This window comes from Mus musculus, chromosome 7 (genome assembly GCF_000001635.26).
Source record: "Mus musculus strain C57BL/6J chromosome 7, GRCm38.p6 C57BL/6J".
NCBI lineage: Eukaryota > Metazoa > Chordata > Mammalia > Rodentia > Muridae > Mus > Mus musculus.
Window position 1 is genome coordinate 102,376,569 of NC_000073.6, and position 16,833 is coordinate 102,393,401.

Genomic DNA, 16,833 nt, shown 5'->3' on the forward strand with positions numbered 1-16,833 from the left:
TGTTTTTGTGATGGATTACATTTATTGATTTATGTATGTTGAACGATCCCTGCATCTCTGGGATAAACCTTACTTAATCATGGTGGATGATCTTTTTGATGTGTTCTTGGATTTGGTTTGCAAGTATTTTTTTTTTTAGTGTGCACATTTGCTTTAGTCTTTAATAAGTGGTAGGTCTATATGCACACCACAGAATTGTCTTACATTTATCATCAGCAGATGCTTGATCTGTGACCTGTTTGTACATCTCTCGCTCAGCTTCCCTTTGTGGAGACGGGGAAGTCATACAACACAACTAAGCCACAAGACTTTCCTTTCAGGACTTACAATTCTGCTATTCTACAGTGTGCAAACAAATTCACTTTATTTACTTATTCGTGCCCATGTGAGGTCAGAAAACAATTCTCATTGGCTCTCACTCTCCACCTCTCTGAAGCCAGTTCTCTTAGGTCTCCCACCCTGTGTACTCCAGGCTTAGCTGCTCCCGAGGCTTCCAGATGATTCTTCTGTCTCTGCTTCTCATCTTGAGGTAGGAGTACTAGGATGAATTCAAATCGCCAAACCTGGATATTTTTTCTTTTGTAATTTGGGTGTTTGCCTGCATGTATGTCTGTGCACCACTCGCAGAGGCCAGAAGAAGGCACTCAATACCCTGGGACTGGAATGCAAGTGAGCTGCCATGTGGGTGCTGGAAACCAAACCCAGGTCAAGAGCAGCCAACACTCTTGTCCGCTGAGCCATCTCTCCTGTTCCCCTACCTTTTTTCTAGACACAGACTGCTGATCCACCCAGGCTGCTAAGCTTGCACAGCTAGCACCTTTACCAGCTGAGCCAACTCCCCAGTCTTTACTTGTTTTCAATACAAAAATAACACATGCAATTTTTAAAAATTCAGAATATAAAAAAATACAAAGTAGTTTAAAATCCTTTTCTTCAAAGTGAAGCAGAGTCAGTGGTAGGGGCTGGGTCCTTTGGAGGCTTCCAGAACTTGCTCTAAAGGAAGGTACACACAGGCCCTCTTTTTTATTCACTGTCTCTTGAAACACATACTCGTTCACCACTTCTTCATAACCTGCATCCACAAAGAGCTGGGCCAGGAATTCATCAGTAAAAAAAAATACAATCTGGTTCCATCTTGCCTGACATAAAATTTTTTCTCCAAGTTTGCTTCTGGCTTTAAATCTAAGCATGGCGTGGTCATTCAGCCCATAGTCACGGAACAAGACACTTCTGCCTGGTTTTAATACCGTGTACACGTTTAGTAAGACAAGGCTTCTCAGGGTGCGCGGCTGAGAGCACAAAGATCAATGTAATGGCATCCACAGACTCTGGTGGGAAGTGGTCAAGGTCATCTCTGGTGAGGTCACATTGGAATACTTTGCATTTCTCTGCAGTGTACAAAGGATGTTGCCTCACATAGTCAACTGCCCTTGGAGAAAAATCACAGGCATAGGCAAAGAGATTCAATTCTTCTTCTAAAAGTGGGAATAAACAGTTCCCAACCCCACAGCCAGCCTCCAACAAAGTCAATTTCTGACCTTCATACTCCCTACATGATCTCAGCTCCTCAAACTCTCTGGTGGTCCAGTGTCTGTTCTTGAAAAAAATGGTACTGTTTCTTTTATAAAAAAGGTCCCAGTTCTTCTGAGCCTCTTTTTCCAGTTTTTGCTGTTTAAAAGCAGACACCAAAGCTTGGTCTCTTTTCAGTTTCTCCTTTTCTTCAGTGCTAAGAATCCTTGTTTGCAGTCCGTTCCTTTGTAAGAAGCCATTGCAGTTGCTGGAAACACATTCAATGCTACTACAGGTCCTCTGTGCTTCAGCCATCCCAACAATCGACGCTGAGATTGTAGACACTGGGGCCTCTCGGCTACAGTTTCCCCAGGTGACTTTCCGGCTCCAACAGGATCCAATGCTCTCAGTCAAGTCCAGGCTTTGGGAGTAGAATCTTCTAGCTGAGCTGGGATCCTCCTTAGACTAGACCAGAAATCGCCCAGAACTGTGGGCTACAGCAGTTCTGGGGAACTCTCTCTTCATGGCACTGCCCCCACTATTTCCCTGCAAGTATTTCATTAAGAATTTTTATACCTATGTTCATAAGGGAAATTGGTCTGTAATTCTCTTTCTTTGTTGGGTCTTCATGTGGTTTAAATATCAAGGTAACTATGGTCTCATAAAATGGATTCAGCAGTGCCTCTTCTGTTTCTCTTTTGTGGAGTAATTTGGGGAGTATTGGTATTAGCTCTTTTTTGAAAATCTAGTAGAATTCTGTAGTAAAACCATCTGGCCCTGGCTTTTTCTTTTTGTTTGTTTGAGAGATTTTTAGTGACTGCTCCCATTTTATAGGGGTTATACATCTGCTTTAATTGCTTATCTGGTCTTGATTTAACTTTGGAAGAGGAATGTATCCAGGAAATTATCCATTTCTTTTAGATTTTCCAACTTGGTAAAGTACCTATAGACCAGGCTGGCCTTGAACTCAGAAATCCACCTGCCTCTGCCTCCCAAGTGCTGGGATTAAAGGCGTGCGCCACCACTGCCTGGCAAAGTACAGTTTTTTAAATCAAGTCCTTATTATTCTCTGAGTTTCCTCAATGTCTGTTGTTAAATCCCCCTTTCTGATTTTAGTTAATTTAATGTTCTTCTTTGTCTTTTAGTTAATTTGGATAAGGATTTGTCATCCTTACTGATTTTCTCAAAGAACCAATTCTTTGTTTCACTGATGCTTTGTATTTTTTGTTTGTTTCTACTTTATTGATCTCAGCTCTGAGTTTGATTATTTCTTGCTGTCTACTTTTGGGTGTGACTTTTATTTTTGTTCTAGAGCTTTCAGGTGTGCTATTAAGTTTCTAGTATGAGATCTCTCCCTTTTTTATTTTATTTTTTAATGTGGCTCTATCAGTGCTATGAACTTGTTCCTCTGAGCGAGGTGAGAACCTGCAATTAGCCTAACTGCTCTCCTGGCTTGGGTGGCCTGTGGGTTCTTGAAGAATCTCCTCAGTTTTACTGGAGACTTCATCCATGTAGCTTCTCATGGTGTCAAGCTATAAGTGCCTTCTATCCCATCAGTTTTTATAAATATCCTTTCTTCCATCCAGGCATTAGCCTGATTGACCCAGTTTAGCTTGGAGATTGGGTGTTCATGGTGGTATGGCATAGACTGCAGATATCATCCTCCCTGCTGCATTCTGTCCAGTGCTGTGTATTCATTCTGTGTAGATATGGCATCATTGACCCCAATTAAGAAGATGTTCTTTTCTCTCTGAGGAAATTCTTTCTAATTAGTGATCTATTTCTGTCCTTCTATCATAAAACAAAGGTCACCAACTGGCAGTCCTTGACTGTTTTTGGATACTTTGGTCCTAATAGTTTGCAAGACTGTAGATGTTAGAGTAACCCAGCCTTCGCTGTTCTGTTCTGATGCATGGAAAGCTTCAACCTTAGATGTTGCCTTTAGGATTTGACCGGAGTCATGTATCTAATATTATGGTGCAGCATCGAGGATGATTCCATGATGATAAGACTACCCTTCATCCGCCACATATTCTCTGCTTTCACTTGTGCTGGTGTTGGACATAAAGGAAAAAAGAAAAGATGTTGCTGCTTTGGAAGAAGCTTCCTCGTGGCAGAGAGCTGGGAAGCAGTTGAGGGTTCTGTATTATTTTAAGTGAACAATGTAAGTCACAGGCGAGGAGGGGGGGGAGCAGGGGAGAGAGAGGAAGAAGATGACCTAATTTCCATGTTCAGAACCACTGATAAGTAACCTGGATCTAAATAGGTGCCTATGTATGGTCAGGAGAAGAAGGGGAGTGTTTTAGATGAGAGAGTAGCATGTACAACTCATTGGACGGGTGAAAAGGCTGGTACTTTTAGAGATTAGGAATTTATTACCATCGGGAATATGAGAAGCAGTTGATGCTCCAATAAAGTCAGGTAGGGTTTAGACCATAGAAGGTTTTGGAAAAGGCTAATTTCAATTTAAGGTGGAGTTAGGGATTGCAAAGAATCCTAGTGCCAGAACAGAAAGAACCTTTGAAGTTAGGGGACTGTTGCCTTAATTTTCTCCATTTTGGATATTCTAGCACACTGGCTTTGGTTAGCAGGCACTGAGGAATACATCTCTCTTCTACATGCTCTATAGGACTCTCTTAGATCTGAGGGATCTGCATCATTATAATATTGGTTCCCAGGATTGTGCATATACTTAGTTATATTATCCTTAAAAGAGCCCTCTCCCTCTCCTCCCCATGCACACACTTTGTTTCAGGTACTATTCTAAGTTGTTACCATAAATTGACTCATTTATAAGTAAGTGGTATATATGAGGGCTTTATTGTTACCTCTATTTATAGATGATGTACATGATGCATTGTAAGTAAGTGATAAACCCACAATTCAAAATGAAGCAAATAGCTTTAGAAGCAAGGTCTAACTTGAATTCTCACCAGTTTAACCCTTTTTTTTGTTTGTTTGGTTTTTTGTTTTGTTTTTCGAGACAGGATTTCTCTGTGCAGCCCTGGCTGTCCTGGAACTCACTCTGTAGACCAGGCTGGCCTAGAACTCAGAAATCCTCCTTCCTCTGCCTCCCAAGTACTGGGATTAAAGGCGTGAGCCACCACACCCGGCCAGTTTAACCCTCTTAACAGTTGAGACATGTGTCCAGCATTCTGTGTGTTATAGGGTAAACTCAAATAAGAGACAATTTTCAGCTACTTAATAATACTTAATTGATACTCTGCTCTATGCCAGGGCCTTTACTTGGAGATAGGTTAGGGAGCTAAATTAGGTATTCTAGGGAGTTTGCACTGTAAGTGAATAAAGAGATAAACATAGTCTCTATTTTTGAGTTGCTTAGAGAAAGTAGGAAGGGGCTAATTAAATAGTAATTACAGTGAAGTAGGAGTACTGTCATAAATATGTACCTTGAATACTAAGGGAACAATAAGTAAGGGCATTCAATTAACTTACCTAGAATCGTAGAAAACTACACAGAGGCAGTAACTGTAACAGGCATAACGTTTTAATAGGCATAAAACATTTCCTGTGGACCATGTTGTGGAAAGGCTTGGACTATAAAAGTGCACGCTTTGCTTAAGAACTAGAAATGGCTGGATATTTCTAGAGAGGGGTTAGCAGCTTTCTCTGGAAATAACCAGAGATTAATTTTTTTAGGTTTCTTTTTTTGTTGTTGTTGTAGCAACTACTCAGAGTTTTTGTTTGTTTTCTTTTTTTGAGATAGTGTCTCACTGTGTAGTCCTAGCTGTTCTGAAACTTGCTATGTAGACCAGTCTGGTCTTGAACTCATAGATCTACCTGCCTCTGCCTCCTGGGTTCTGAGATTAAAGTTATGATCCACTAATCTGATTTCAGTTCTACTTTTATGGTATAAAATAAGCTATAGATAATGTGTCAATTACTGGGGCTGTATTCAGGTAAAGTTTTACATATTGGGGCTGGGAATGTGGCTCAGCCATTAATGGCATGCTTGCTTAGCATGCAGAAAGCCCTGGGTTTGATCCCCAGAACCACATGTACTGGGCATGGTGGTGGTAAATTCTGGTAATCCTGGCACTCTGGAGGTGGAATCAGAAGGATCAGAAATTCAGGATTGTGTTTGGCTATATAATACAGTTGAGACCAGCCTAGGATACATACGAAAACAATCAAACTTCAAATCAAAAAGAAATATGTAAATAAAAAGACTGTAAACTGCATTTGGCTTATATAACATCCTGACCTCTGGTCTGGCCAGGAGGGAGCATATGAAGGATTGTCACTGGAAAACAAGGGTATAGACCACATTTTCAAAGGCCTCAATGCGTGGCTATGAGGATATAAAACTAGGGCTTTGCCTTGTAGGTTATGAGAAGCCATGGAATTTTAAATAGAGGAGTTGGTCAAGTTAGACTTGAATTTCATATAGGTCATTCTAGTGGTTTGGCTTGGTTTTGAGACAGGTTTTTACATAGCCTAGGATGACCTCAAACTCCTGATCCTGATATCTCAAGTGCTGACATTACATTTGTCTCCACTGTACCGCACTTCATTCCATTGTTTAGACTGGCAGAAGACCTAAATGCATGGAGATGAGTGAGAAATGACTCTTCTCTCCTAACCTTTTAGCAGTAGTTGGTGAATGCTACTCAGGACAGTTATTTCACCTCGGAAACATGTGTCCTAGTACTCAGTATAGACAGCACCTGGAGCTATGGCAGCCAAAATGACAGTTCTTACATGTGGTGGCACACTTTTGTAATTCTAGTACTGAGGATGCTGAAACAGCTGGGTCACATGTTTGTGGCTAGCCTTCACTACATAGGAAATCCCTGCATTGAAAAACAAACAGACAAACAAACAAACAACAAACTAGGCATGGCGGTGAATCCTGTAACCTCAACGCTTGGGAGGTGGAAGCAAGAAGATCAGGAGTTCAAGGCTAGCCTCAAAATACAAATAACACAAACAAAAATCTAGTCAATGCTAGATGTTTTAAGGTACAAAGAAGAGCTGAGAAACATGGGTTTTAATATTTGGGAGGAGGAGACTTTAGAGGTGCTGTTTGGTTTGGAAGGCATAAAAGACGTAGTGAGGATCAAGGTTGGATAGTGGAGGAAGGAGGCAGTGGTACCAAGGGGTAGCCCTGGAGAGGTGCTCAGGTCCCTGCACCTGAAGATGTACCAGTCTTCTTGCTTTAAGTCACTGAGTTCTGTCCTCTGCGGAGGCTCTCTGGGACGGTGCTGAGGGCATCTAGAGCTGGCTCTTCCTTCTCTGCTCCCACCCACAGGACTCCACACTGCTTGGGATGGTCTTTGTGCTACCTCATGGAAGATCGCTTTTCTGAGCTCATAGAGCTAAATATACCTAGCAACAGCTGGTGCTTTGGCACTTCGGCGAGCTACTGAGCTGCCGCTCTAGCCAATGCTACATTCCTCATGGTAAGACAAAACTTTTAGGGCACCTCCTTGGACCTTCTTGAGAGAGGAGCTCCTCGTTCTGAGCTAGAAACAGTAAATCCTTGTTTGGGGAGCCAAAGAGCAATCTGATTTTTTGTTGTTGCTATTTATTGCTTTTAAATATTTTTCTAGTTAAGACTTTAGTTATTTGTTGGCTATAGGACAATATTAAGAGTAAAATAAGGTTCATGCTTATCTAAAATATAGTAGAAATGGGAGTTCTAGTTTAATACAGCATTCTTTTTAAATTTTATGTGTATTGGTGTTTCACCTGCACGTATGTCTGTGTGAGTGCATCAGATCTCCTGCACCCGGAGTTACAGGCAGCTGTGAGCTTCCATCTAGGTGCTGGGAATAGAATCTGGGTCCTCTGAAAGAGCAGCCAGTACTCTTAACTGCTGAGCCATCTTTCCAGCTAATGTAACATTCTTATCTCAGTATTGTACTTTATGCTTATAATCCTACCATGTAAGAGGCTGAGGCAGGAGGACTGCTGTAAGTTTGAGAACAGTCTAGTCTACATATTGAGTTCCAGCTCTAGGCTAGCTGGGGGTATATAATGAGACTCTTGTTTTGAAACAAAACAAAAAGAAGAAAGAAAAGGTAAGAAAAATTATTTGTTTAAAAAGGCAGACTTGCATGTAGTGCAGGATGACCTCAGCCTTACTGTTGTCAAGGCTGACCTTGAATAGCTGTTTCTCCTACTTCTGCTTCCCAAGTGCTGGGCTTACTGATGTGCATTACTACGCCGGGCTAAAGAAACATTTCTTGTATATTTTGTTTATAACTGGAAAACTGGACTCTTGAGCCATGGAGCATATGGCTTTGAAGGGAAGATAGATACATAACAACGCTAGGGATACACACTGGAGCTGTGGAGCATAAAAGGCCATCTTTGCTCAAGATGTTTCTGTACTTACCTGCTTTTATATTTTTTAAGATTTGTTTATTTATTTTACGTATATGAGTACACACCAGAAGAGGGCATCGAGTCTCACTACAGATGGTTGTGAGCCACTGTGTGGTTGCTGGGAATTGAACTCAGGATCTCTGGAAGAGCAGCCAGTGCTCTTAACCGCTGAGCCATCTCTCTAGCCCACTTACCTACTTTTGAGTTATGCTTTAAAGTTTAGAAATACTTTTGTGAATACCAGGAACCATTAGACTCTGTGCATCTGTGGGGCTGAGGGTCTCGTGCCTGAGCAGTGTGAGCTGTATAAATACTGCACAGAATGTGAGTGCCAGGGGCAGTGGCAGGGCGGACAGCACATGCACTTGGGGAGGGGCAACTGCTGTTTGGCTCAGCCATCTTGTTGTGCCTGTGTGTGAACCCAGGAGTGGAGCAAAGAGGACAAGGCTTGAGCCCTTCATTAGCTCCTTAAGCACCAACTCTTGGGCCTGCAGGTTCCTTTTCCACACTGATATTGGCAATTGATATTATCCTCAGTTTCAAGTAGAACATGATTCCCTCCACATTTCAGGGCTGGAAAAATGGTAGTTAAAGGAATACATTGCTCTTCTAGAGGTCTCCTGAGTTGTTAATTCCAGCTCAGGGGGATCTGATGTCTCTGCTCTCTCATGTACTCAAGTACACACAGAGATATAAATTTAAATTACATTTGAAATAGAACAGTTTACATAAAACTTCATTAGTTCTCATTCTCCCTTCCTTCCTTCCTTCCTTCCTTCCTTCCTTCCTTCCTTCCTTCCTTCCTTCCTTCCTTTCTCTCTCTTTCTCTCTCTCTCTCTTTCTCTCTCTTTCTTTCTCTTGAGTCATTGTTTTTCTTTCTTCTTCCTTTCTTTCACTCTTTCCTCTCCCTATTTTTACTCCCCTCCCCACAAAAAAGAGTCCAGAGTCATCCTCAGGTACATACGACATTCCAGGTTAGCCTGGGCTTTATAAGACTTTGACTATATTAAACAACCAAACAAAAAACACCAACCAGACAAACTAGAGTTGGAGCTACTGGGAACCTAGCTCAGTTGGTACAGTGCCTGTCACACAGTTGTGAGGACCCGAGTGTTAATCCCCAGCATCCATATAAAAAGTCGAGCACTGCAGCACATATCTGTAACTTCAGGGCTGCTGTGGGTGGACAGGTGGATTTTGGGGGCTTGCTGGCCAGTCAGCCTAGCCAGATTAGTATTTTCCAGGTTCAGTGAGACCCTGTCTCAAAAGGTAAGGTGAATGTTGCCTGTGACATTTGCAAATGTACATGTGTGCACAGGCATGCACAGACAGACTGCACATTTTTTTAAACATTAACTCTTCTTTGTTTCCCTTGTGGCTTGTTGAGTCCACTGTCACTCTTTCAATACATAATAATAATAATAATAATAGTGAGGGAAGAATTCAAACATACTTGTCTTTTTTATATGAAACATGTAACTAAGTGAAAAATTGTTTTTACCAGCAACTGAGGCATTCACATAGAAAGATACAGGAGTGGGGTTTATAAGTAGTGCATTGGAACTGTGTTATATATAGCTGGAGACAAGTGACTTGTGGAGATCTTGGTGGGCTGGTTCACAAGTATCTCCTGTGACTTGTGTGCTTTTCTCTTACAGTTCCTAAGGGAAGACCTCAATTACCATGACCCAACAGTGAAACATAGCACCTTCCATGGTGAGGATAAGCTTATCAGCGTGGAGGACCTGTGGAAGGCGTGGAAGTCATCAGAAGGTAACAGGCAGCCGGGTTGTTGGTTGTGGTTGTTAAAGGTTTAGAGAGAGAGAGAGGATGAATAGATACTGTCCTTAGAAGGACATGGACAACAAAAAATGCTTAACAAGAAGTAAGTTACTGAAATCATTCTATAGAGTCATGGAATAAGACCAAATTACAGTCATGCTGGGAAAGGGATTTGAAGTTGTCCTTCATTAGGATGTCTTGAATTCCAGCCTATCGACTTCTGTCCTCACACTAATCCTCCATAGAAATCTACCAGCTTGCCATGTCCTCCCCAGGGATGAGGAGCTTGCCGTTCTCTGTTCTCTGTTCTGTACTCTCTGCCTACTCCACCTCTTCTGAGTCCCAATGATCCACAGGTTGAGTGGCAGTAAAGGTGGATCCGGTCCTGAATCTTCTGCCTTCACCACTCCTCTCTGCCAAGTTACATATTCCTTCATCTTTGAATAAAAATATTTCAGGCTCTTTCTGATTTAGATGTCCTTTTTGTAAATATTTTTATAATATTTTTCTTAGCTCCTTGAGCTGGGCTCAGAGTCCTAAATGTGGTTTGATTTACATAGAGCTGAACTGTGTTGCCAACTTCTGGGCTCTGGGCCCTGGGAATAGATACTGTCACTTCCTGATTAAGTGCTAGTGCCCTCAGTGGTCTCATTACTGACTCATGTTGAATTTATCAGTGAAAATTTTAGACCCTTCGAGTAATAAAGCTCCTACATCCTACAAACTTGTTTCCCTCCACTGGAACATTTTATTTAGAATCCTGAGTAAAAGACCAGGTTTAGTTTATGACACTTGACAGGAAAGAAAGTGATAGATCTTTAGCGTCCTTTTTTACCTCTATGGCCAGAGCTTCCTTAGATCTCAGTAGGATTGGAAGCTTATAGTTCAGTTGGTGAGTGGTTTGCGTCTCATGAACAAAGCCCTGAATTTGCTTTCCAACACTGGAAGCCAGCTGTGGTAGTGCACATCTGTGATCCCAGCTCTTGGGAAGTGGAGGCAGGAGGACCAGAAGTTTAAGATCATCCTCACTAAGTTCAAGGGCAGTCTAGGGTCTGTGAAACCCAGTCTCTAAGACAGGTAAGTGGCTAGGTAGACAGACAGACAGACAGACAGACAGACAGACAGACAGATATTGGAAACAGCGTTTTCCCAAGGTCTTATAGAGGAGATGTGTCCTAGTTTACTTTCTCTTGTTGTGACCAAAATCAACTTGGGGAGGAAAGGGTTAATTTGGCTTCTAGTCCATCATCAGGAGAAGCCAAGGCAGGACCTGAAGCAGAGTCTGTAAAGGAATGCTGCTTACTGGCTTGCCCTTCATGGCTTGTTCAGTTTGCTTTCACGGACCATTCAGGACCTCCTGCCTTGGGGGCATCACTCCGGTGGCCTGTGCCCTCCCACATCAATCACTAATTTAAAAATGATCCAGAAGCCCACCTGCAGGCTGATGTTATGGAGACAGTTTTCTCAATTGAGGTTCCCTCTCCTAAGACAATTCTAGCTGTATCAAGTTGACCAAAAAACAAAACAAAAACAAACAAACAAACAAACCAAAAAAACAAAAACAAAAACCCAAACAAACAAACAAAAACAAAAAACTCAAAAAAACCCTGACCAGTATAAGGTGTTAAGAAAGGTTAAACTTGAGTTATCCAGGACTTCAGAATTTTGAGTGTCTCCTTATTTTGCCCATGTTGGCCTCAGACTCTTGGATCTTAGCTTTGTAAGCATCTGGGATTATAGGCACCTGCCACTGTTTCTAATTTTCCTTGTTTTTAGATGAGGAAACTTAGGACTTGGCTTATAAAATTATGTGTTCATTGTCATGCACTTAGGAGAGCCAGGACTAGATGTAGATCTTCTGATCCTTGTCGATCAGTGCACTTCCTTGTCAGCTGATGGCAGACAACACTACTTGTAATAGAATGAGGCTGTTTCTATTTTTATTCAGAGTCTTACCTGCAACGATAGAATTTCAATCAGAGAGGAAACATGCCTATGTAGGTAGAGAGCATTAGATTCAGTAGATTCGCAGCAGGAAATGGAGCAGCTGCTGCCACTTAAGTGTCTCATCAGTTTAAGAGCAGGTAAAGGAGCATGTCGGAGAAAGCTTTCTGGGACACACACACACACACACACACACACCACACACACATACACACACATATACACACACATACACATACACACACACACACACACCACACACACACACATACACACACATATACACACCACACAAACACACACACATGCACACACATATACACACACCACACACACACACACACACCACACAAAACACACACACATATACACACACACACACCACTATACACACACACACACTACATACACATATACACACTACACACACACATACACACACATATACACACACACCACACACACACACACACACACACACACACACACACACACACACCCTCCCGCAGTTAAATGTATCTTTACAGCAATGCAGGCTGTCTACTGAAGAGAGATGAAGCAATGACATGAACTTTAATATTGATGTTATATTAGAATTGCCAGGGAAAAATCTTCTAGCAGTCTGTTTATTTTTATTTTTATTTTCTAATAGCATGGTGATAAGGTGCTTAGTTTTTAAGAGTAGATTTTATAAGTATGAACTTAGAATGCAAGAGGTGAGGAGCATGTTCATGGCCTTCCTACAAGCTCAAACAAATGTGACTGAGAAAGGAGAGTAGCGGAGGGAAGGCAGCGATGGAGGACTGAATCCTAGTGCGAGCGAACAGCCCAGGCCATTTTCTGATCAGAACTTTATTTCTGGACTTAGCAACTATTTGGAACACTTCCAGTGTATTTCAAATTACAGGAACATGGAAGACAATGGAGTACGTTTTTAAGAAGGGGCTGAGACTCATTTGCCCTTATCAGTAGAACATAGAACCTCACTGCCATGGAGTCATAGACGGTACCTTTTCAGGACTGGTTGACTGGAGGTTTGCTAGACTAAAAGTAAGAATCTTCTGTGCCCAATAATTTGCCTCATTATTTAGGGCAAGGCTCCTATTCTCTCTAGAGTGAGTTCCCAGAGCTATGAAAGGCGTGTGCTATTCTGGCATTAATTCAAACTGGCTGGCCTGAACATAGCTAACTGGTGTAGATATCAGCTTTAGTCATTTATGTTCAGAACATTGGCAGGCTAATGAGAGTCACGCCTTTTTGTGTGATTAATGTTGTTAACATTCTCGGACTAATGTTGGAAATCAGTGTTTGTTTTTCCTTGTGTTTTTTCTCTCTGTCTCTGTGTCTCTGTCTGTCTCTGTCTCTCTGCTTTTCTCTCTGTCTCCCTCTCTCCTTCTTTCTCTCCCCCACTTTTCCTGTGTTATTTAGATCTTAGCAGAAAAGTCTTCATCAACCAGCTCTGGGTTTTAATAATAAAGTCAGCAGCAAGTCAGAACCGACTCTGACACATGTATAGTACGTCACACATGCTAAGCGCTGTGCTAAGTGTTTTCTTTATGTTCTTTCATTTCTCATGATAACTTTATATGTATTGCTACTGTGGTTTTGAGTTATCTCTGTTTTCAGATGTGGAAAACGAGGCAAGGAGATTGAGTGGAACAATGGAATATAATCCTGTCACTAACTATGTGTAGTTACTTGAGATAGCACAGAGTAAGATCATGGCTCCTCACAGCTCTGCTCTCAATTCTGTCTGAAGTTGGTTATAAAGCGGGGCCTTCCCAGGCCATTTGCACTTTACCACGGACCCCACCTTCTCCTCCTCCCTCTCCCCTTTCTATTAGTTGTTGCTACATTTTTTAAAGAAAAAGAAAATTTGTTTATTCCCTCCCTCTTTCCCTCTCTTGGGGCAGCACCTCAAGTAACTAAGGCTAGTTGATCCTCCTGGTTCTCTGTCTCCCAAATGCTGGGGTTACAAGCCTGTGGCACCTGATGCACGCACTCACTCCCCCTTCATACCACCGAGTTGTCCCCCTCCCCACCCCCCAGCCCACCCCCATGCTAGAGCTCAAATTCAGGCCCTCACATGTGCCAAGCTTGCTACCTGCATGGAGCCAGCCGCAAAGCCCCTAGTAAGTTTTCTTCCTGATGACTGAATCAAAATTGTCATCTATGTTGTGACCTAATACTTAACAGAGTCATTTTATGTCTTATTTTAAATATATACTAGAAGAAGGAAGGTCTTACTTGGGAAATTACACCCTCTCTGATCCTCCTTCCGCTGTGCTCTTATGTAAATCTGTGCTGCTGCCATAACTTGATTTCAGCAGCTTTTCATGGGAGCTAATGAGATGATATTGATATAAATTACAAACATTTATAGTTTATTGTAGTCTCTGTTTTACCATATGTATACATTTGTGAAGCCACTGCACAGTAAAGGCAGCCTGTATTCATTACCTCATATCTTCTGTCATCTCTCCTCCCCCTCAATGACTACTGAACTACCTTCTGACCAGTTCAGTTCACACTTGCTAGCATTTTATTTAAATAGAGTTATATGATATATACCCTTTAAAATTTAGTCTCTTTCATTTAACATAATCATTTTGAGATTCATATTTTACATGTATGAGTAGCTCATCTTTTTTTATTACTGAGTATTAATACAATGAAGAGATATACTTCAATTGTTTTGTCCATTTACTTCTTGTTAGACATTTGAGCTACATAAGTTTCTATTACAAATAAAGCTGAAGTGACCGTATGAGTCACATGCATATTCTGTGTCTTAGGAAAACATGTAGGAGTGGAATGACTAGATCGGATGGCAGGTATCAAGAAACTATCAGTGTTAGATATTCCCATCAGTAGTGTATGAGACCCTCCGCTCCCAGTCTCCTTGTAAATATTAGTTGTCACCAGTCTGTTAAATTTTAGCATGGTGTAGTAGTACTAGTGATACTGGGCATCTTTTCATGTACATAAGTTGTCAGTCATATATCTTCTTTTGTGGAGTATCTTTTAAATCTTAGGCATTTGTTTGCTTTAAGATAACATCTTATAGTTCAGGCTTGCCTCAAACTGCCATGTAGCCATGACTGGTTTTCAACTCCTGATCATTCTGCTTTCACTTCCTGAGTAAGAGCTGGGATTGCAGGCATAAATCACCGTGTCCCATGACTGTGAAATAGTTCATCCCCCCTTTTTTCCCTAGCTTTTAAATATGAGGGCTGAAATCACTGATTTGAATCCTTTCTTCATCATCTTCTTTTTCATATGTCTGTGCATGATAGGAATCTATATGCATGTTTGTATATATATGTATGTGGGTATATGCATTAAGTGTGTAGAGGCCCAAGGCTGACATTTTAAGTCTTCCTCGGTCATTCTTCACCTTGTTCATTGAGTCAGTGTCTCAGTGCTCACTTAAAACTCACTATGTATTACAGGCTTGCCCCAGAAATTTGTAGTCTCTGCCTTTTGAATGCTAGGATTACCTGTTATCTGGCCTGAAACTTTCTATATAGCCAGGGCCCTCAAACTCCATGATTTTCCTGCCTCAGTTTCTCTAGTGCTTACATTATGGTTGCACACTATCACATTCAGTTGAAACCTTTACTGGTTTATAAATATTTTTTCCTTTTTATGTCTTAACTTATAGTCTGTTCATGTGCACATGCTCATCTGTACAAATATTCTATTGGCTAGTGTAAAAATGCCAATCAAGGCATTGGCTGATGATATTAAGTCTACTTAACCTTGGTTATGTTTCTAGCTGCTTGGTTTATCATTTACCGAGAAAGGAACACATTTTTTCTTTTTCTTTCTCTTTTTTAATTAATCATTCCATTCGTTTACATCTCAAATGATCTTCCACTTCCCAGTTACTCCTTCACAAATCCCCATCCCACAGCCCTCTCCCCCTTCCCCTTGCCTCTATGAGGGTGCCCCCCCACCTACCCACCAGCCCTACTGCTACAGCATCCCCCTACTCTGGGACATCAAACCTCCACAGGACCAAGGGCTTCCCCTCCCATTGATGTCAGGCAAGGCCAACCTCTGATACATATGTATCTGGAGCCATGGATCCATCCCTGTACATAGTGGTCTAGTCCTTGGGAGAACTGGGCAGTCTGGCCAGCCGACATTGTTCTTTCTGTGGGGTTGCAAGCCCCTCAGCTCCTCCTGACCGGGATCCCCAAGCTCAGTCTGATGGTGGCTCCAAGCATCCATATCTGCACTGGTCAGTTGCTGGCAGAACCTCCCAAGGTACAGCCACACTAGGTTCCTGTTAGCAAGCACCTCTTGCCAACAGCAACAGTGTCTGTTGCTTGCAGACAGGATGGATCCCCAGGTGGGGCAGTCCCTGGATGGGAGCAGAGACGGAAAGGAATACATTTTGTTTGGAAGATTTTGTTTGGCTCTTGATTTCAGAAGCCTTGTTGCCTTTGGTCTGTAAGGTGTTCTATTCAGGCAGAGATCACTTGGCAGGGAAACTGTTTACTTTGCGGTGACTGGAAAGCAAAGAGGGAGTGCATGATAAAGTGATCTGGGCTTCTAATATCCATAAATGACCAAACTTCCCTCTGCTAAGTCACACCTACAGGTTCCAGGTATAGGTCCTCCACCTGTTATAGTTTAGTGTATCTTTTTCTGTCTCTTTTCATTATTGATTATTTTATTTTCAAAGTACTTCAGATTGAACTCAGAAGGTGCTCTCCCATTGAGCTATATCCCCAGGACTTGATGTGTGTTTTTAAATTTAAAATACATTACTAGGCACGTATGTTCACACCTGTAATGCCAGCTTTTGGAAGACTGAGGCAGGAAAATTGACTTGAATTGGAAGCTAGCCTGGTCTACATGATGAGGTTCTTTCTGTCTGTCTGTCTGTCTTTCTTTCCTTCTTTCTTTCCTTCCTTCCTTCCTTCCTTCCTTCCTTCCTTCCTTCCTTCCTTCCTTCCTTTTTTCCTTTCCTTTCCTTTCCTTTCCTTTCCTTTCCTTTCCTTTCCTTTCCTTTCCTTTCCTTTCCTTTCTTTTCCTTTCCTTTCCTTTCCTTTCCTCCCTCCCTCCTTTCCTTTCTTCTTTTCTTTCTTTCTTAAAAAAAAAAAAAAGGAAGCTGGGCGTGGTGGCACATGCCTTTAATCCCAGCACTCGGGAGGCAGAGGCAGATGGATTTCTGAGTTCGAGGCCAGCCTGGTCTACAAAGTGAGTTCTAGGACAGCCAGGGCTATACAGAGAAAC

General features: G+C 41.8%; 1 protein-coding gene and 1 pseudogene across 7 annotated transcripts in view; one reads left to right on the forward strand and one right to left on the reverse strand.

Annotated features, from left to right (window-relative positions):
- Stim1 (stromal interaction molecule 1) overlaps positions 1-16,833 on the forward strand; it is a 175,806-nt gene that overhangs the window by 115,055 nt on the left and 43,918 nt on the right. For all 7 annotated transcript variants that reach the window (XM_017322078.1, XM_006507535.4, XM_006507536.3 and 4 more), the window contains exon 3: positions 9,519-9,633. In XM_017322078.1, the coding sequence (XP_017177567.1) occupies positions 9,519-9,633 (115 nt within the window). The remainder of the gene's footprint in view (positions 1-9,518; positions 9,634-16,833) is intronic.
- Positions 937-1,761, reverse strand: Gm18255 (predicted gene, 18255; annotated as a pseudogene).